Source organism: Durio zibethinus, chromosome 11 (assembly GCF_047325235.1).
Source record: "Durio zibethinus cultivar Kanyao isolate XHJ-2024 chromosome 11, ASM4732523v1, whole genome shotgun sequence".
NCBI lineage: Eukaryota > Viridiplantae > Streptophyta > Magnoliopsida > Malvales > Malvaceae > Durio > Durio zibethinus.
In genome coordinates this window covers 3,696,044-3,717,087 of record NC_143172.1, presented here as the reverse complement: position 1 = coordinate 3,717,087, position 21,044 = coordinate 3,696,044, and the positions used below count along the sequence as shown (strand labels likewise).

Sequence of the window (21,044 nt, the reverse complement as noted above, 5' to 3'; positions counted from 1 at the left end):
TAATCATCGAATCAGCATTAGTTTTAATAATAGTCAAGTTGAGTATCATGATTTAAGTTAATTGAATGATATTAATTCAATGTATAACCTATAATGAAGTACATCATTATTTGTTAAGTACAAACATGTTAAGGAGATGGCTACTTAATCTATTCTCACACTATCTATAATAAACTATATATAATTTCTATCCCCTTCTTCAATTTACCTGCACACCTCTTTAATATCTAAAAAAAAAAAATTGAAGGGGAAAATTTGAGAAAAAATTTTCCAAAAGCTTTTTCTCTTTTTTCGTTTTTCCTTTTCCTTCCTCTTCCTTCCTTCTTTTATGTTCTCTTTTTCTTATCTCTCAGCTAAATCTAGGCCTTGCCTGGTCACCGATCGCCACCCCTATTCTCTTTCTCCTTCTCCCTTCTTCCTTATATTCTCTTCTCCCTTCTTTTTTCGCCAGTCAAATCTTTGCCAAAATCTATTAAGTTTCTCACAATTTGTGAGGATTGTGGTTTTTACTTCTTTTTTATGTATTTTTTGGTTATGAGTATTGTGAGAGGTTTTTTATAGTATATTGTTTATTCTTTAAACAGTTTATTCTTTACAATTTTATGACGGATGTATAAAATTTGTTATGAGTTTGAATGTGTTTAATTTGTTTGTCTAATTATTTTTTATCTTTTTGTATGATGCGGATGGAAGTGTATATAGAGTATAAATTTGGTTTGAGTTTGTGTTGTAAGTTGTTTATGTTTTCATGTATGGATTTATTTGCATGTGCTATCAACTGATATAATCTATTATCTTTCAGATAAAAAAAATAGGCAAAAATCAAAATTAAACTAGGTTTTCTACAATGGAATTTTTTGTATATAGGTAATTGTCCTTTCCCCTTTTTTCTTTCTTTGCATGTTTATAATTAATTTTTTTGTTATAAGTTTGATAGAATATGCAGTCTTGAAGTTATTTACAGGTGCAAAGTTGAGCATACTGCTTATCAGAGTCATGATATGTTTTTTGAAAACAAGGTAAGAAAATGATAATTTTGTTAAATATGTATATGCTAATGCCCTATTACATGGATATTGAAAAGATGGTTATCTTTTAAGCATAATAGTATGAAATTTTCTAGAGTTTGTTGTAACAAAAATTAGTAAAGAAATGAATTTTGCTAAATAAAGAAAGCTTCCAGATACTTTAAGTATATACAGATGAATTGCATAATTGTTCTATGCTTTTATTTTTTATTTTTTAATTTTTGCATTGTTCATCCATATGCTTTGGAACTTGCATGCACCAAACTTTAGAAAATACAAACGTAATTCATAGTTGGGCTTTGAAAAGTTCAACTAAGTAGTGTCATCTTTGTTATGGAAGAAAGAGTATGAACTCACTGGAGCTAGCTCTACAAATGTTGGGATATTAGTGTTATTATTTAATGATTGATTAATGCCTATTAACCAAATTGTAGTTTGAGATAAATAAGGTAAACAATGCATTTATGCATGCATAGAAGTGAAGTAAACTGTGGCTAAAAGAGCTGTGGCTAGGAAAAGATAGTGCAATTATGTGTTTGCGCTTCAATTTTGGTATATGGATGCAGAAAATCAATCGAGCCAGTCTATTTAACTTGCAGTGCATTGCCTTTGAATTGAAATGCCAAGCTGATTACACTTTTAGCCTTCTTTTTGTTTTGTTCTCTTTTATTTTTCTTTAGTGAAGAAGGTGGAATGGGCAGTGAAGTTGTTTCTCAGTTTTAGAATTTGCAACTGAAACAATAGGTCATTGATGTTAAGATATTATACCTATAACATCACTCAATATTCTACATCCTTTTAGATTTTTATAGCAAGTGCAGACAATTAATGTAAACGAAGTAATCTGTATTGTTTTTATAAATGAGTTTAAATATGAAACTTTTCATTAACTTGACACTTTTTCCAAAGGTAGAACAAATTTTATTATTGCAATTCAATTACAAATTTCCTTCAATTTCCAGGTGTTATTACTAAAATAAATAACTAGATAGATTAAATATTCAATAGGGGTTTAATATTGACAGTGGCATCTCTTCAATTAAGATTTGAAAAGTTATAGAAACTAAGGTTTCAATCCAAGAATATTGAATAGATCAGTTGCTAGTCGATTAATTCTTTCAATTTTGTATATCTTCCTGCTAAACCAATTGCTCATTATGTTCAGACATACTGTTTATTCTATTATATTTGTTGTTTATGTTTGATTCTCTGGGTGGAGCATTCTTTTCATAACCTTATTCTAAAAAAAATTTGCTACTTTGGTTAGTATGAATGGTTTATTTCTTACTACATGAAAGTAGGTTTGCACTCCGTGCCTTTGCCTTGGAATTAAGGAAAGGTTATTATTTAATGTCATTTTTCTGATTCTTTTTTTATATTTGTTTTGCATTCTCTTTTCAATTGGATTTTTTCTAAAAAATGATCGAATATCTTATAAGGACCTCAACTAGGTATGCTATGTTCTTTTTTATCTGTATTAGCATGGGTGGTTGTTGTATATCCAATTGTGCTGCTTATCATGTGGGGATGCTGGCTAATCATATAATATTAGGTTGAGATATTGTTGGTCTGGCTGTAATAATGGCTGGCACTACTATTTTATTGGCATTATATTCAATCATGCTATGGTGGAAGACTCGATGGCAAAGCTTAAGTATGCATCTTCATGACCTACATCTTCTATTTTTTTTTTTTTTTACCCTTCAACTTGAAAGGGGGTGATGATACTTATTTCCCTTCTAGAAAGACAAATGTTTTTTTCCAAACCATTTTATTTCCAATTGATTGAAATTTGTTTGAACCCTTGTGGTGGTTTTTTTTATTTGGATTTTAGAGTAAACTATGTAATTAACCACATTAATCTAAATGTTCGTCTCTGCAAGAAAAAAAAAAAGCGTCCATCTGTCTAGATTTTTTAAAACATATAAAAGTTTATGAACTAACAAGTAGAATAAATTCATTACGAACAAAATCAATGTTGGAAAAGGTGTTGGGTTCAATAAAGAAGTATATTTAAGAATGTTAGTTTTCCAAATGAATAATTTGTAGATTATACAACAATAAGTGGTTAAGCAGATTAAAGGTTATACATTTTGCTTGAGGTATAGACTTACAATTTTGATTTGTCATATAAAAAGTTGTTATCTTATCTTGTGTTAAGTGTTTTTGAACGCTAAATCGCTTGACCTGCATTGACTGATATGATATTTAATTTAGAGGATGAAATTTTAAGCCATTGCAAATTGCATTATCTTTGAGCATATATGATTAAGTGTACCATGTTGGATGAAGAGTTCATGTTAAAAGAAAAATGATACCAAAAAAAAATATATAGAGGTACAATTTTTAGATTATAACTATTATGTTTAAATAATAACTACTTTATAGTTTATAAAATATCTGCTTCATTATTATGCAGCAAGAATCATAGCATGAGCCTGCAAACTAGTATATAATAATAACTTCAGTTTGAGATGAAAAAAGAAAGAGAATAAATGAAAAAGAAAAGTAATTATCTTTCTTTTTCTTTCTTTTTATACTAGCATTGGATGTCCAAAAACATTACCGAGAACACGAGACGATGGCTTCAATTCCAACAACTTGAATAATGCAGTTTTGAACTCTTGTTTATATTCAAATCAACTTTTATTTTTTATTTAATCACATGTTAGTGAGTTGACTAGCTTTCCGCTAAATCTAATATTTTCATTTGTATCAAGGACGATGAATATTAACGGAGAACGTTTGAAGCCCATTCCAGCGAGCATCCTTCGCAAGGGTATGTGGTTGTGTATAAACAAATGAAACGATCCATTCTCTGTTACCATCCTCAATCACAACATATATGATGTATCACTTGACTGTTAGAATCTAAAAATCTGAGATTGACGGCATTTACATTCCACAAACAAATCAATACACCTGCAACAAAACCATTAGCTGGTTGTTCAAAGTGGCCATCAATTTTCATCTTTTTTCGCAAAGCCTGCTAGCCGCACCTGCACTCGCTTCCGTTTCCGGTAAACAAAGCATATTTGGATTAAAAAGTCGCAAAATTTCTTTAAAATCTTAATGGCGAATTGCGCGCTGTTTGCAATAATAATAAAAGAGCAGGGGCGATGTTCCAATTTTCAAATTTACAGACCCTTCCGAGGAAAAAAAGTAAGAGCGGGTAAAAGGTTATGGATTTCGTTCTATTTCCCTCCAAATTGCAGCAGAGGAGTGTTTGGACTTTGGCCCTTTGGTGCAAAGGGGTTTTCGTCGAAGTGAATGCCAACACTTAGCAAAGCCTTCACTGACTCAACACAATAATGGCGTCTTCTTCATCATCCACCTCCGGCTGTACGACGTACCGTGGGTAGAAAAATACCGGCCAAACAAAGTCTCAGATATCGTCGGTAATAAAGACGCCGTGTCCCGACTCCAAGTTATCGCTCACGATGGCAACATGCCCAATCTCATCTTATACGTGAGTTCTGCGATAAATATTCCTCTAATTACGATTCAATTGCTTAATAGCCATCTAAAATACCTCATTATTACGGGAATTAGCCGATTTGGTTGATTTAGTGAAAAGCCCCAATTCATAGTATTGAATCTGAGAGAAGAATAACTGCTGGATTTTGATTCAGTGTTGGAAATGTGGTAATATTTCACAATTAGGTTAAAATTTTAGTAAAAAAAATTGATGTTTATAATTTAATATTGTAGACATTCTATCATCTTGGTGTGAAAAACCTAAAATTAGGGTGATCCTCTGCCTTAGATGTAGTGTAGTGAGATCTGGTGTAGCGAAAACATGATTTTTAGCTGTTTGTTCGAGGATTTAATGTGTTTAATGAGTTAATGAATGAATGAAAGCAAATAAAAAAACTTGAAGAAGAACAAGAGTTCTTCATTTCATGAATATTCTGCGTGACATTTTCAGGGTCCTCCTGGCACTGGTAAAACAACTAGTATAGATTCTGCCTCTTGCACATGAGCTTTAGGGGCCAAACTATAAGGGTGCTGTTTTGGAGCTTAATGCATCAGATGACAGGTGGGTTTCATGGCATTTTAATTTGTTTAACTTTTGAATTACAGGTTGACGAATTCCATTATCACTTTTCTTTTTCGTGTATAGGGGGTATAGATGTTGTCCAGAACAAAATTAAGATGTTTGCTCAAAAGAAAGTAACTTTACCTCCTGGGCGGCACAAGATAGTTATCCTGGATGAAGCTGGCAGGTTAAAACCAGCATAGTGTTCCATGAATCTCGATTTTGATCATGCGGCTTATTATTCTGTTATGTTGCTTTTATCTGTTAAAATTTGAATAATCATGCTACCTTGTGTATTTATGTTTTTTAATTTATGCTAGGAGCATCTTCTGATTTTGAGTTTATAGGTACTGTTATAACTTGCATTTGCACTAGTTTTTTACTTTTTTTTTGGATTGAGCATCTAATGCATATATACATATATATATATATATATATATATATATTATAACAGTTAGCATGACATCAGGTGCACGACAAAACTTGAGGAGGACAATGGAAATTTATTCAAACTCTACTCGTTTTGCTCTTGCTAGCAATACATCATCAAAAATCATTGTACCTATTCAGAGCAGATGTGCCCTTGTCTGATTTTCAAGGTTATCTGATCAAGAGATTCTAGTTCGTCTCATGGTGGTAGTAGGTGCAGAAAAGGTATAATAGTTTTCCTGCAATTCTTTTTGTGATCCTGCATCTTACTGCATTTATTGGCAGAGAGTGTCAACTCCTGTTTAGGGTACTTTTTTCTGCTTTATCATTCTGATTTATTGTTATTGATGAGCCTCTATGAAATGCTAACACTTTTGCATGTTGCCAATTTCACCCATTTTTTCCTTTCCAAGGAGTGCTTCCTTTGTTTATTTACTTTATCACACTAAAAATAGTGATCGATGGTTACATTTGTTAGCCAAAAAATAGGAAAGAGATGTAGAATCCTATCTACTTACTCTGAAAGAATTGTTTAAATTTGCTGGTGAATCCGGCAAAGAAAGAAAAAGCTGGTGAATGACTCAAAGACTTCTAACAATTTGGTATGTTATACGACTTTGGGAATGCTATAAAATGTTGGTTTCTTTTTAGGTTTGTGACCAGCCCCGTCCATTGCATGTGAAGAACATGGTCCACAATGTACTTGAAGGAAATTTGATGATGCTTGTTTAGCTTGAAGCAACTCTAAGACTTGGGCTATTCTCCAACTGATATAATCACAACACTTTTCAGAGTAATAAAAAATTATGATATGGCTGAGTACTTGAAACTGGAATTCGTGAAGGTATATCTATCTTGCTAGGGCTGTATTTATTTCATTTTAATACAAAATCTAGTCTTTGACACAATATTATTGTTCCTTGTGAATTGCAGGAAACCTGGTTTGCACATTTGAGAGTCTGTGATGGAGTTGGTTCATATCTTCAGCTGTGTGGTCTCCTGGCTAAGTTTTCCCTAGTTCGTGAAACTGGTAAAGCAGCATAAGTTAGGTGGTTAGTGAAATTAGAACCTGCTGCATCTGGCGTTATGATTTAGGTCGTTGCTTTAACATTTAGATGTATTAGGCTGCATGCGGAGGACCTTTTGTTCATGGGAGTGCTGAAGTTACTTTAATGTGGGAACTTGTTGCTCATTTTCTGAGCTTATCACTGTCTAATTTGCTTTATCTTTCATAGCCCCTGTATTTCATAGTAGTGAATGAAGGTGGCGAGTCTTTTGATAGTTTCACTTTAGATGCCATTTTCCTCGTACTGAACGCATGTCTACAGAAACGATCGGGCACTAAGATGAATTGACTCACGAGTTGCACAACTTCAATTTTTAGTCGGGGCAAATAACCTACAACTAGTACTTGGTTGCATTACAGGGGTGAGGCAGAAGAGAGTAGCTACTTTTTTTTTTTTTTACCGGCCCATTAGCTATAGATAAATCATGTCCATTCTCAAGATTCTATTTTTACCGAGCAACGTCGTAATATTTTTAATTTAGATATGGTCTCTTTTGTTTAAAAAATAAATATATAAAAATATGATATGAACTATGGGAACCTTCATTAAGGTGCCAAGATACGGGGATCTTCATTGATCACAACATCAAAATAGTTGACAATCTAATATAAATAATTGATAAATACTTTTATTTTATCTGTTAGACAGCGACTTGGTTTCTAATGACTCGAATTTAATGCCACTTGTTATCAATCCATCTCCGTTTTATTTAAATAGAAAAAATGCGTGCATGATTCGTTGTTTTATTGATGTGGAACTGCTCCCATAAAGCTATGAAACCAGATCAAGAAAAAACACCGGACAAAAAAAATGTTTGAGGTGAGATAATTATTTGAAAAATTATGATAATTTATACAGGATAATTAATAATCACATTTAATAAATATTTAATGATTTTATGTAAAAATGATTTTGAATGAATAAGAATGATTAAATCATTATTTTGAAAGATAATCGAATTTTTATAAAAGATGTAAAACTTTTATAAAAAAAATGATATATAAAATTATTAATAATCAATATTATCTTTTAATAAGTGAATTAAAATTTTACTTTCTTTTAAAATTATAATTATTTTATGTTTTAAAACTAATATTTATTTTTAGAAATTCAAAAATAATTTGTATATTTTTTTTATTTTTTTAATGTTTTATCCATAATATAATCTTTTTATTTTTTTCTTTAATTATGATTTTGATAGAATTTTATTTTTTAATTTAAATATTTTTACATAATTTAGATTATAAAAGTTAGTTTATCTAATAAATAAATATATTAATTAATTTAATAATTTAATGGTATTTTATTATAAAATAAATAAAATAGTACTGCATTTCATAAATTATTATTTTTAAACAACATTATTATTAATGTGTGTAACTATTACAATATATATGATTATTTTCACACTTATAAATAAAATTATATTTGATTTTTAATAATATCAAAGACAATAATTTTTTATTCCTATAATTAATAATTGTAAATCATACAAAATTATTTTAAACCACAAATAATAAAATTACTTTAATAATTATATAATCATAATAATATTAAAAACAATACAAACGTTACATATAGAAAATGAAATTTCTTTTTTTTTGCAATCAAAACAAATACAAATACTACATTTAAGTGCGTTTAAAAGGACACTTGTCCACGTATCAAAACCTTGAGATAGAGATGAGAGAAAATTTGATTCATTGATTCAAAATCATAATATTCAATTTAAGTCAATTTTTTATTTAATTTAAATTTAAATTAAATATTAAATATATATTAAGTTTAAATTGAATTTTAAATAAAAAATTCAAAAAAATCAAATTAAATATATTTTAAATTTTTATAAAATAAAATAATTTTTTTACACTTTAATTTATTAAAAATTATATTAAAATAATATATAAAATAAAAAAATTTAATTTCGACGAAATTGTACGAAAATTTAATTTGCGTTTGGATAAGATGTCTGAGGGTTGAGGTGGATGGTATTATTTTTGGTGGATGAGAGCGACTGAAAAGAAAGTCAGAAATAGGGCAGATGGCAAAGCCAAAGAGAGTAGCGTCGAAGCAACCGATTCAGCCAGCCCACCAATTCACCAACCAATACTTCCAACTCACGCCCCACAATTCACATTTTTTCGCATTTTCTTTTGGAGATTCACATTTCACGCACTCACGCACGCACGCTTCTCACAAACAACAACTCTTCCTCCTCCTCCTCCTCCTCCTCCTCCGCCTCCTCCGCGTAATCTCAGCTTCGCAAGTTTCTTATTAGTTAATTCCCATTATCGAGTTAGCCTTTCCCACCCAAATCAAATCATCCTAACGCATCTTTAAACTTTCTGTAACTTCCATAAAGCTCGCCTGCCATTCACTTCTTTTCCTCTTTAAATGACTGAGCTACCCTCATATTTAAGTATAATGAACTTCTACATTAATTTTTATTAAATTATACAATTATAAAATTGTAATAAAAAAATTATAAATAAAACGTTTTGGTCATTAACGTAAAAGCAAGATCATCAATAACTGAAAGGTTAGGTTATCTTTTTTAAGATGCATCGACAGATGCATAAATTTTACTTATAAAATTAAAACATATTGAATATAAACAAAGAAATTTGTGATTTATTTTCTTAAATAAAATAATAAAATTGCAAATATAACATTTTCTAATTGAATAATAATTTTTTTTTTCAACACTTTGTAGTTAGTTAATATGAACTAAATAAAAAATAAAAAATCTTTAATTATTTGACTTAATGATTAAAATAATTTCAAAAAGATATTAAGATTGGAGTTTGTCTCTTTCTCTTAATGTAGGCCGCTGTTCTCCTTAAATATCAAAAAATAAAATAAAATAAAAAAGAAAAAGGGTGGGGTGCCGGCTGGTAAGCTAATTCGATCAAAGAAAGCAACACTAACTAAAGTTTAAGTAAAAATGGACGAAAACAAAAAGTTAAGTAACCAAAGTACAAATCAAACCAACTGTGATTCGACTTTTTCCACTTGACCTGTCTATTTATCTTTCAGTTTCGATTTTTTTCTTTGTTTAACCACACAATCTAACATTATCTAAAAAAAAAAAAAAAAAAACCCACGTAATCCGACACATTTTCTTTTTGATACTCACAATCTAACACATTTAATCATTTCATGGAAAAGATTAAAAGGGAAGTTATAATTACAAAAATTAGATTCACATTCCATAACGTTCATTCTCTTTAACAAAAGGTGAAAAGAATGGAAAAGTGCATCGCTTTATTAATTTGTGGTTCACTAATGTTTTAGATCATCAGATCGTTTATTCTTCCCCTATCTCCTTTTTACAAATTATTCGTTTTAATATTGACAAATAATATTTTTAATTTTATAAATATAATTAAGGAACTATTATACATTTAATTTCTTTTAATTATATACTTTATATTTTTTATTATATCTTAAAATATATATTATTTTATTAGTTTTGCTTTACTATCCATTAGATGAATAATTTCACCTCTCTCCTCTTAACGCCAAAAAAAAAAAAAAACCGCTTCGTTTTTCATGACACATAAACAATAACAATTAATGCTTGATTCCCTCTTCTTTTCCTTGTCAGATTCGATTCCCTTTGTTAAAACCGTGTGGACAAGGTTTTGCTTCAATGCTATTCAATTTTGGATTGAGTTGTACCCTAATTTAAAAAATTAATTAATTAAAAACAATAATAATAGGTATTTTGGCAAATTCCTACTAAATGAAAATTGTACCCAAAAAAATTAAAAACAAAAAGGGCAAATGAGTAATTAACTTGAGCTCTTCCGTATTTATTGCAAGGTAGAACAACAAGTTACTCTATCAAACCCACCGCCTTACTGAAAAACCACCGAGAAGCAACCCACGGGGAGAGAGAGAGACGGAGTTCCAAATCCTACAAACCAAAGCGTGAATATAAAAACTAGTTACCATATATTAACTTCAACGGTTAAATCTGCAAACATAACAAGAAGAAGAAGAGATACAAAGCAAAATCCAACTCTTTTCTCTTTCTTTTCTTCTCATTCCCAGTCATCAATTTTTTCCTTTCAAGTCACTCTTTTCAAATAGATATAAAACTTCATTTCAATTCCCAAAAGAAACCCAGAAAAAATATCACAAATTTGTCCATTAAACAGTGAAAAGAAAGGGTTTTTGTTTTGAAGAAGAATGGCAAGTGGGGATTTAGAAAGAGGAGGAGGAGGAAGTAATGGGAAGAACAGGGCAAATAACTATTACCAATCTTCTCCGTACCATGTTGAAAGTACTGAAAAGCAATGGACTTCATGGCTTGTTCCGATGTTTGTGGTGGCCAATGTTGCTGTTTTTGTTGTGGTGATGTATATCAATAATTGTCCTAAGAACAATCTGGGATTTGAAGGAGGCTGTGTGGCTAAGTTTCTTGGCAGGTTTTCTTTTCAGCCTTTGAAAGAAAATCCTCTCTTTGGTCCTTCTTCTAATACGTAAGTCCCATCTAACATCTCTAAATGTAATGTCTTTCTTTTTTGTTAATTTTAAACAGACTTTTTGGAGTCTTTAGTTTGGTTTTGCTTGACTCTGGGATTTTGATTTCTGAGATTTTGTGTCTTTATGCATTATTTTTGTGTTTTCTATTAGTTTATTACTAATATTCATAGACTTGTGATACATGAGCTATAGACTTTTGATATGCTAGCTGTATATCAACTGCAGTGAATAGGGAATTTGGTTGGAATTGAACTTGAGGCTTCTTTTGCAACTCTCAATTTCACCTGCAATTGTAAAGAGCCAATATTATGCAGCCAAGTGCCAGATCTGATTGATTAATTATCAAAAATAACAAAAGAAAGGGGAAAAATAGCGCTTGTCAGTTTTTTGTGATTAGTTATGGATTCTGGCTTGCATGTTTCTGAAACTGTTTGGACTAGAAGTTGTTTATGTAGGAATTATTTCTTCAGTCCAGTTGATCCTCTTATAGGAGTATCCTCGGATCATGCTAGAGGATTTATCAATCTTTCATTTAGTTTGATTCTGACTATGAGATGATGGATAATTATACATACTGTAAACTGGAAACTTTGTTTGATTTTGTTGTTAGCATTTAAACTTGTAAGGTTTGTTCTTGCTTGCTGATTCTCAATTTGGGGTTGTAAACAAAAGTTCATTGGTTGGTTTGTGGAAAATCATGGTTTTCTTTGTCTCGCTGAAGTGCAGTGGGGCAATTTTATGATTATGAACCTCTTCTAGCTTATAGCAGTTGAGCATGGAGGGTTTTTCTGCTGATAGCATAGGGGTTCTGGATGACCTGTTGCTGCTTGCCTTAATCTTAGTAAATGAACAGAAAGGGATTGTAGTTGCATATTATTTCAGGATCAAGAAGTTAATTCATGTTTTACCTTACTTGTTATAATTTCTAAACAATCTAAAAAAATGTTTCACTTTAATAAAAATTATACGAATGCATGTGTGGGAGTCATTGAAGTTACTTACTTATTCATTTAGGGATGCATGGTATTATTGTAGTTGAAGTAGGAAAAGACATGCGATCTTAATGAAGGTAATAGAGAGGCAGCTTTACTTTTGTTTCTGAGTGGTCTAATGCAAATCCAAATGTTTGTGACAGAAACTAGGTGGAACTTGAGTTTAGGCTATTTTCATTTAATAAGCCTATGTACATATTTTCGGTTGTTCACTGGACTGAACAGAGTAATTGTAAACTTGAATGCTGTATATTTGCATGGTATCTTTCCTGATCTCTTATTTTCATATCTCTAGCAACTTTTTTCTGTTAGCTCTTGCCATTGGTGATAATTGTAACTCTTGTAATTTTCAATATTCATTCTTCTCATTCTTCTTCAGATTGGAAAAATTGGGAGCACTAGAGTGGAACAAGGTAGTGCAGGGAAATCAAGGATGGAGGCTTATCACTTGCATCTGGCTTCATGCAGGTGTTATTCATTTGCTAGCAAACATGTTGAGCTTGGTCTTCATTGGAATACGCCTTGAACAGCAATTTGGATTTGGTACGTTATCTCTCCTTTTCTTTAATGTTTGATTAATTATTCCAAATTTTCTCCTTAGGGAAATTTTGTGTTATAGTATAATATGTTTTGGAATATGTGACATTTTGAAGTTTAAGTTTTTGGTCAGTCTTGATCAGTTAACAAAATGAAATATCATATAAAAATGACTTATAGATGATCCATTGACTGCATTACTCAGGTGGATGGATTTGTTCATTCCAATGGTACTGAGTCTGCTGGATTTTATGAATTTGACTTTCGGATTTTTCTTTTGATATCTACCTTGAGGGTGATTTGGCCCATCACGGTGTTATAGCTGATATGTGTTCTTTCCACTGGCAGTTTGTGTTGGGCTTATCTATCTATTGTCTGGTTTTGGTGGGAGCATACTATCTTCTCTTTTCATTCAGCGTAACATTTCTGTTGGTGCCTCTGGTGCTTTATTTGGCCTTCTTGGGGCAATGTTATCAGAGCTTCTGACTAACTGGACTATCTATACAAATAAGGTATGTTACTTGCCCTTGTTTTCTATCTATTTAGAAAGGGAAGTGTTTATATGCCATATGCAATTGGAAAGTAGTAATTGTCTTGATGTTTGGAGCTTAAGATAAGTAGATATTGGTACTCATGATCCAAATAACAGCAATGCTATTAAAGGAAAAAAAAGTTGGAAGGAGAGTGGGGGTAATTGGTGATTGTGTTTTTGTTGCTATATTGATGTTTGTCGTGGTTGTATCATTTAAGTATTTATTCTAGATCTTTCTACTTGTGGCTTGAAAAGTAATTGACGAGATTAATGTTTTGTATTGTAGGCTGCAGCTCTGATCACACTCGTGATCATCATTGCCATCAACTTAGCAGTAGGGATTCTTCCTCATGTTGACAACTTTGCACATATTGGAGGTTTCTTGTCGGGCTTTCTCCTTGGTTTTGTTTTGCTGCTTCGTCCCCAATTTGGGTGGGTAGGACGTCAGCATCTTCCTGCTGGTGCTCGTGTAAAATCTAAGTACAAGGCATACCAATATGTTTTCTGGGTCATTGCTCTGGTTTTACTTTTTGTTGGGTAAGTTTTAACCCCACTTGTTAATTTAGCTTTTGCCTGTCGACTGTGAAACAAATATTCATTTTTGCTTGCTTTATTGAAACTAAATCTGCCATAGATGGTTCTTCACTTCTTCTAGTTACTTGCCCTATATTTCAGATTCCTAGTGAAAACAAAAATTAGATCTCATGTTTTCCTTTTGAATGATGCAGCATCACAGTTGGGTTGGTAATGCTGTTTAGAGGAGAGAATGGAAACGACCATTGCAGCTGGTGCCATTACCTGAGCTGTGTGCCTACATCAAAATGGCACTGTGGAAACTAATGGAACATTACCTAGACTTCACCTCGCTCACTAATTCTTTCCTGATTTCCTTTTAATATTTTATTCATTTGTTCATTTCTTTGAGTTGGTATTTGCCTATGTATATGCATAGTTTTTGACTCTTGAGATTATCTTTGGGCATCAGGATATTCACTGTTATTGTATGCTTGACATTTTTATACATGATATATATATATATATGTTATGATTGTACGCAATGCAAATTTACTTAGAAAGTATAGACAAATGGATTTCTTTTTTTTCTTTTCCTTACAGTTGCAGCCTAACTTGATTTCACAATGTTTGTCCCTGCTGAGATCATGTTCTCTTTTCAAGTGCAAATTCTGCCCGTCAGACTTCTGATAATGGGGGTTTACGCGCGTACCTTAAATCCAGTTTTAAGTTCGGATAGGCTGGTGTTTTTATGACAGGGATGTTAGGTTCCCAGGAAAATCACGGGGGGGGGGGGGGGGGGTGGGGGTAAATAACGTTGCCAATTGGCTTGAATGGAGACCTTCATTGCGTAAACCTAGCATTACGTAGCTGATGTTGCTGCTGACGGATGTTTTATTGCTTCAACAGCAAAATCTGTGATGTATCTTGGAATATCGTTTATCTTTCAACGTCACTCATAAATATCCAAAGGACAGTACCAACAATTGGTGCCTTTGAGCAACCCTGATATGATCATTGCCACGCGGCACATAGAGTAATACATTGGCACTTGGTGAGTGTCAATTCATGGGTTACAGGGCATTAGGTGCCTGCCCCAATGCCTCTATCTAGGATCTAAAAAAAAATTTTGAATCTCACATTCAATATAACAAGAGAGTTATTGAGATATATAAGGGTTTACATCATTTTTATTTTATAAGACGTTTTTTGTAGGATAAAATCGTAAGGTTAGGAGAGTCAGAGCGGATAATATCTCATAAGGATGTGAACTGTGACGATCAAGTTGATTCGAGATGTCAGAAGGGTGAACGCTCGGGTTCCGGAGTCGCGCGGGTTCGAAACTTGAGTCTCGACCCGTGACAAGTGGTATCAAAATCAGCCCTAAACCGTTCAATCCACGTCAAATACCTCAAGGGAGGCAGGCAGGATGATCAGCCTCCGTGATGAGAGTGTCACAAAGTGTCCTAAACCGTTCGATCCACGTCAAACACCTCAAGGGAGGCAGGCAGGATGATCAACCTCCGTGACGAGGGTGTCACAAAATTGAGTGCGGGGGAATGTCACGGACCTAAAGAAGAGTCTTGAATCTCACATCGAATATAATAAGAGGGTCATTGAGGTATAGAAGGGTTCACACCACTTCTGCATTGTGAGGCGTCTTTTGTAGGATAAAATTATGAGACCAGAGGGGGTCAGAGCGGATAATATCTCACAAGGGTGTGAACCGTGACGGTCAGACTGATTCGAGACGTCGAAAGGGTGAATGCTCGAATCTCAAAATCACGTGAGTTCGAAACTTGAGTCTCGACCCGTGACACTTCTGCTTATCGATTGCAAGATATTTTTGACTTCTGCATACGATACAGTATTTCCATAACCCGAGTAAGCTTTTAGGTCAACATGGTAATCCCACCGATATCATCTATCCCAAAATCTTCCGGTTAATAAACTTTTCTATGTAATCTAAGTGGGGCATGCATCTTGAAAACCCCGGTTGCTTCGTAAGTTCAGTTTTTTTACCTACTTTCCAATAGGTTCTTGCAATTTGAAAAGGACAAATCTACAAAATTTAGAACTAAAAGTTTAGAGTTCACCGCTTGTATCAATGTATAAATGCACAAATTCGAGAAGCAACAACAAACGTTCAACAACTTTAAGGTTGCAAAAGGAGATTATAGTGGTGAAAGTGGGAAGCCAGATGCGGTTCACATGTTAATGTAACTTTTCAGGATTTCAACTTTTTGAGTTTTGTCAACATGCAAAACTTGCATAAGGAGTCACAAGCAGGAATGAATAACCTGACTTACTTTTAATTAAAAGGAAGATAAAAAAGGACAAAGTGACAATTATGATTAAACCCCATTTAATCCCTTCATAAGTAAACTTCCTGTAAAGCACTGTTTGAGTAGCTAGTCTTTGGAAGTTGTTTGTCACATGCACTAAAACATAAAGATGGCTACAGTAGTCATAGAGCTAGGTCAGAGTCATCATCATTAAACCTAAGAATGAAAAGCTAAACAATCCTAAAGCATAAGGTAAAACTACTAAGCACGTTAGTTAGCAATGTATATTAGACAAACAAATTATTACTAGGGACATTCTTGAAACCATTATTCAGTAACTATATCCAACGGGCATTCCAAGCCTGTCCAAGCGACCTGACCCAGGGTATGCTTTGCTGGCGAAGTTTGCATGCAAAGCAGACCTTTGTGTGTTTGATTTCAATTCACCAAAACCATGAATGGAATACCTCTTTGTTGAACTAGATCTCTCGCATTGGGGCCTTTGTTTTGGAGCACTGAGAGACCTCACCTTAGCCCTTGAAGATTCAGTGTAAGCCATGTAATTTGGATGGTCTGAGTAACCGCTTAGATAGCTTCTTGAGCCATCACTCTTAGCAGGTGTGAAAGGGCTTCTCTTAGAACTACCCCCTTTTGATGATGCAGAATAGAATTGGGGACTATCATTAGCGGCGCATGAAGGGCTCTCCTCGACCTCATGAGAGAATTTCAACGGACTTAAAGACTGTACTTCACCAAATGAAGAACTTGGAGCTGTTTGGTGTGAGTCTCTAGAATTCGTGAAACTATAACTATGTAGATCAGAGTTCAGAGCAAGATGTGTAGAGTGAAATAGGTTTCTGCGATTAGAGGGCAAATGCGGTTTCCCAGTATCGACCTCTAGAATTTTGTCATTCTTTTCATCGTCCATAGGACCAATTCTTGTTGAATGCCCTCGTTGGCCCCATGATTGTCCATCAATCCGACAGTCTGATTGATTCCAATCTGGGCGCATTTTATCATGATTATCAAGAGTCCTTCCACTTGACTTTGACCCATTTCTCTGAAATGGTTGAAACAAGTTAATTAAGCACGTATGTTCAAAACCAAATGGTCTTCTAGAAAGTTCAAAATTCAAACAGATGCGAAGACCATACCTTCAGCATTGATGATTGTTCATATTTTGAACTCTTAGATCGAATAGGATGCTCGAATTTTTCAGGCGTCGATGGAATCTGTATAAAAACAAGATTTCATTGTCACCGACAATTACAAAATAGACAAAGTTTGATATCAATTTAATATACAAGGAAAAATATGACCATGTAATAAATCCAACCAACCCTTGTCAATTCAAAAAGAAATGCGGGGAATCTAAGATAATATGCTCACCAAATTGCCTTTCAGCAATAAGTTTCAAGATTATACCGCTTAAAGATATAAAATGTGCAAGATAAAGATTCATCATCATTTGGTAAACAACTCATACATCCCTTTGGCAATAACATTGCTACCAGTTTGATTTAATGCCCTCCGTGATCATGTTTTTCAATTTAAATTTATGATATATATAATTGGAAACATTGATACATCACAACTACTTGTCACAACTTCTTCCAAATTGGTTTCACTTTTTTTTGGGGGGTCAATAATAACTTGACTACAGTTTATAACCATAAATCCATTCATGCAAATTTAAAAGTTGTCTGGAAGTATAAAGAAAAGGAGCCAACATTCCATGAAGCAGGTGTACTTGGCAAAAAATTCCCATGAGAAATTAAAAAAAAAAAACGCAGGAAGGAAGAGCAATTCTGACTTACCGGATGGTGGAAATGAGATGATTTACTGCTTGATTGTGAAGACTCGGAAATTTGGGCCCGCACGGCACGAGCACGTGCTTGTGCTCGCAATAATGCTTGCATCCTACTTAGCCATTCTGCAGTTCTCTTCCTCTCTATATGACCTCTAACCAATGCCTGAAGCCTCACTAATCCTTTCAATGCTCGCAGTGCCCTTCTTGCCTTTAAAGGTGACATCAAGGAAAAGGTATGATCAGTTAAGCATATAAGTCCTTAAGTAATCAAGCACATTTGACAAGAACATCTTAGGGTTAGTAGTCATTATAATGACATTATTAGCATATCAAACTATAGGGTAAAAATGTTCTCCATTTTTTACCAAGAGCTTTATGTTATGTTAATGACTTTGGGCAAGCAGCAGAACAACTAAAAGCAAATGAAAAGGCGAGGAACCATCTGGTCTGGAATAAAGGGCAATTACAAAAAGCTAGCAACCCAAGGTTCAAAAGACAAGTTAACAGGACCACATTGAATCATTTATTGAACTACTTTAATATGTAATGAAATTTTTAAAATCTGGCGCCATGGCAAGATGCAGAAAACAAGTACCAGTGGCATGAAAAATTTAAAGGTAGCAGGCGCCATGAAGATATTCATAGTAATATACTGGTATTTCTAGCATTTTTCCAAAAAATTTAAAAATCAGACATAATATGAAAGGGGAAAAGGACGTCCCAATAGCTGCCCTATCACCCCGGCAAAAGCATTCCCCAGGAGGCTCTGACAATAGGTGAAGGGTTTTGTAATCCACATTCAACTTCAAGTACCCAAGTAATAACACCAAGCTTTTATATCATCTCCAAAAAGTCATACAAATGCATTTAAGGAAACACATATATTACCCACAACAAAAATTTCCACTGGTCTTGGACCCCCACCCCTTTCAGAAATCACAAAATTTGCCAATACCAGAAGATTTCAACCAAAGAAATGCTTGGATCCAGGTCATCTATTTCTCAAAAAAGTTCCATCATTGCATTCATAGTATTCTGATCAGAAAATGCTGACAATTGGGTTGACTCTTAATTGGGTAAGTTAATAAATTATTGCATAATTATTGACCGTGGCAAAAGAGTTGTTGGGCATCCTTACAAACTTTCTTTAATCAGACAGCAATAGTCCACAACATTCATCAATAAACTAACTAATCCACATTAATTAACATCTAAAATTAGATAATCCACTTGACTCACTATAATTATAGTACTACTATACAATGGAAGATTACCTAAATAACCCCATAAATAGAATCAAATTACTGAATCACCCCCACAAGCTCAAGAACTAAATTCTGCCCCATTAAATGTTTGAAAACGCCATGACTACAGAAAAGAGGGGGGAATTTCTAAAGTAAAAGTTTGCAGATGATATTTGCAGAGATCCAAAAGCGGCATTTTATAATTGGGGTGCCGGGGGGGGGGGGGGGGGAGGGTGCGCATTGAACAACCCGGTGCATGGAGACGACATGTCTGGTTTATATAGTGGTTTTAAAATGGAAAGGGTTTTTTTTTTTTTTTTTTTTGGATATAAACGACATAAGAGAAACAACTCAGACGTAAGAAAATGGAAGCCTGGTCGGTAGTTTCTTTTGCTTTCCACTGGCTGGGGAGGAAGTACGAGCTAGAAAACGACATCGTTTGTTGTAATAACGCGAATCTTGCAGAACTAAATTGAGTAATGGGAACAAAGTAGTTCTTAGTTTTGCTTCCTATACTTTTTCGTGTTTTGTTCTTTTTTATTGCTCTGGAATAAGTAAAATAAAATATGAAAATGAAACAGGTTCAACAAATTCAACACCTCGGAATCTGAAGAGTTGGGGGACTAAATGAGCACAAAGAACACGTGTCATGCATTCAACAGGTTGTTATCTGTTAATCCCCGAAATTTTCACCAAAATCAATATTAACAAAGAAAAAAAAAAAAAACTAACCAGGTATCCACGAAATGCAGATTGTATCTTAACCGCAGAAATCTCCTCGCGTGCCCCACAGCTGCTGCTGCTGCTAATGTGAGCCGCCGGTTCATGCGCGCACCTACCACTGCTACTGGTCAGCCTAACCACCGCCGCGGCAGCTTGAGCAGCCGCAACCGCCGCTTCGGCAACCGCGGCAGTAGCGGCAGCCACAGCGATGGCGTGCTTGTTAGGATCCACCACTTCACACTCACCGTTCACGTCAACAAGAGAAACAGCATCTTTCTGTTGCTGCTGCTGACGACCGTACAGAAACGACGACGACCTCGCATTACTGTTACCGCAGCAGTTCGTGGAGACGTGTTTGGTAGTGGGTGTGGCGGAGGAGTCCTTCTCGCGGTAGGATTTGACGAAACTCCAACGGCGTTTGTCTTTATGGGGAGGTTTGGAAGAAGGAGATTGGTGATGGGAGTCGGTCTTTTTGAGGCCAAGGATACTGCGAAACCACTTGGAAGCTTTGCCCATCTTTTTTTATTCTTCTTCTTCTTCCTCTGTTCGTTGTGTTGTTTAACTTGGTTTAACGCCGGATTTGAAAGAAGGAAAGAGTAATGGGTTTAGGAGGTCTATTGGGATGCATTTGCAGAGAGGAAAATTTTCGTAAGTTTGTTGAGAGCAGGAAATGGAATGTGTGAGAAAAGGACGGAGAGATAATGGTTTTGTATATATCAATGCGGAAATTATACGTCCGATTTTGTTTGTTAACAATGGGACAGAGGGAGTAATTATGCTAAAACTTTACTTTTTCGAGTTTTGAAAACTTATACTAATTATATATTTAAATAAATAAAAATAAAAATAAAATTTTTAATATTACAATTTAAATTAAAACATTACTATGAATACAGGGAATAATATTTTTTTTTATATTATCTATGAACAAAAAATGTGAAGATTTACAGTATAAAAATATATATTAGACGGAGTGAGGCTTATCTTTATTTTATGAGAAATGAACTTTTGTAAAAAGAATAATACTCTTCCCCTACTATTTTATTTGTTTTTTTTTTTTTTAAAGAATTAGTATTTGATAAGTTATTAATGTAAAATTTTAATTATATAAACGAAATTAATAAAGCAACATATATCTTTTAAATATATTTTAAAAAATAAAAATATAATTAAAAAAAATATGTGTCATCTTTTTTAATTTGATTTATGTAATTAAAAATTTTCATTGATAATGTATCATATATTAATTTTTTTTAAATATCTTAAAATTATATATTTTTAAACACTTAAATGTTTTAATTTAAAACGTTTTTTAAAACTTTGTAAAAATAAATCAGAAATTTTTATATCACAG

At 33.4% G+C, this 21,044-nt stretch overlaps 2 protein-coding genes and 1 long non-coding RNA gene across 5 annotated transcripts; 2 read left to right on the top strand and 1 right to left on the bottom strand.

The window, feature by feature from the left end:
- The first annotated feature begins 3,878 nt into the window (after positions 1–3,878).
- On the top strand, positions 3,879–7,043 carry LOC111290614 (uncharacterized). 3 transcript variants are annotated; one of them, XR_016346208.1, is made up of 6 exons: positions 3,883–4,497; positions 4,957–5,067; positions 5,152–5,254; positions 5,537–5,721; positions 6,148–6,340; positions 6,430–7,043. It is a non-coding gene; the product is annotated as an uncharacterized LOC111290614 (long non-coding RNA). The 3 variants fall into 3 exon arrangements; XR_016346209.1 differs by having other exon boundaries at positions 3,879–4,497; positions 4,957–5,254; positions 5,522–5,721; XR_016346207.1 differs by having other exon boundaries at positions 3,881–4,497; positions 4,957–5,254.
- A 3,365-nt stretch (positions 7,044–10,408) lies between these two features.
- LOC111289256 (RHOMBOID-like protein 2) lies at positions 10,409–14,173 on the top strand. The gene is made up of 5 exons (XM_022880132.2): positions 10,409–11,050; positions 12,426–12,589; positions 12,932–13,095; positions 13,402–13,652; positions 13,844–14,173. Exons 1-5 carry the CDS (start codon positions 10,758–10,760, stop codon positions 13,953–13,955), a joined length of 984 nt encoding a protein of 327 aa, XP_022735867.1. The 5' UTR covers positions 10,409–10,757; the 3' UTR covers positions 13,956–14,173.
- Positions 14,174–15,920: 1,747 nt separating this feature from the next.
- On the bottom strand, positions 15,921–20,383 carry LOC111289255 (protein IQ-DOMAIN 22-like). The gene is made up of 4 exons (XM_022880131.2): positions 19,700–20,383; positions 17,731–17,931; positions 17,068–17,145; positions 15,921–16,973 (listed from the first exon to the last, which is right to left on the bottom strand). The coding sequence occupies exons 1-4, from the start codon at positions 20,204–20,206 to the stop codon at positions 16,245–16,247; spliced, it is 1,515 nt and encodes a 504-aa protein (XP_022735866.2). The 5' UTR covers positions 20,207–20,383; the 3' UTR covers positions 15,921–16,244.
- Between the last annotated feature and the right edge of the window lie 661 nt (positions 20,384–21,044).

Bases quoted from the DNA above. Each gene is read 5' to 3' on its own strand.
- LOC111289256 (XM_022880132.2), top strand. From the start codon at position 10,758: ATGGCAAGTGGGGATTTAGAAAGAGGAGGAGGAGGAAGTAATGGGAAG. The intron at 11,051-12,425 runs GTAAGTCCCATC...ATTCTTCTTCAG, and splicing joins TTTGGTCCTTCTTCTAATAC to ATTGGAAAAATTGGGAGCAC. The intron at 13,653-13,843 runs GTAAGTTTTAAC...TGAATGATGCAG, and splicing joins CTGGTTTTACTTTTTGTTGG to CATCACAGTTGGGTTGGTAA.
- LOC111289255 (XM_022880131.2), bottom strand. From the start codon at position 20,206: ATGGGCAAAGCTTCCAAGTGGTTTCGCAGTATCCTTGGCCTCAAAAAG. The intron at 17,146-17,730 runs GTAAGTCAGAAT...GTTTTTATACAG, and splicing joins CATCTCATTTCCACCATCCG to ATTCCATCGACGCCTGAAAA. The intron at 16,974-17,067 runs GTATGGTCTTCG...CAACCATTTCAG, and splicing joins AACAATCATCAATGCTGAAG to AGAAATGGGTCAAAGTCAAG.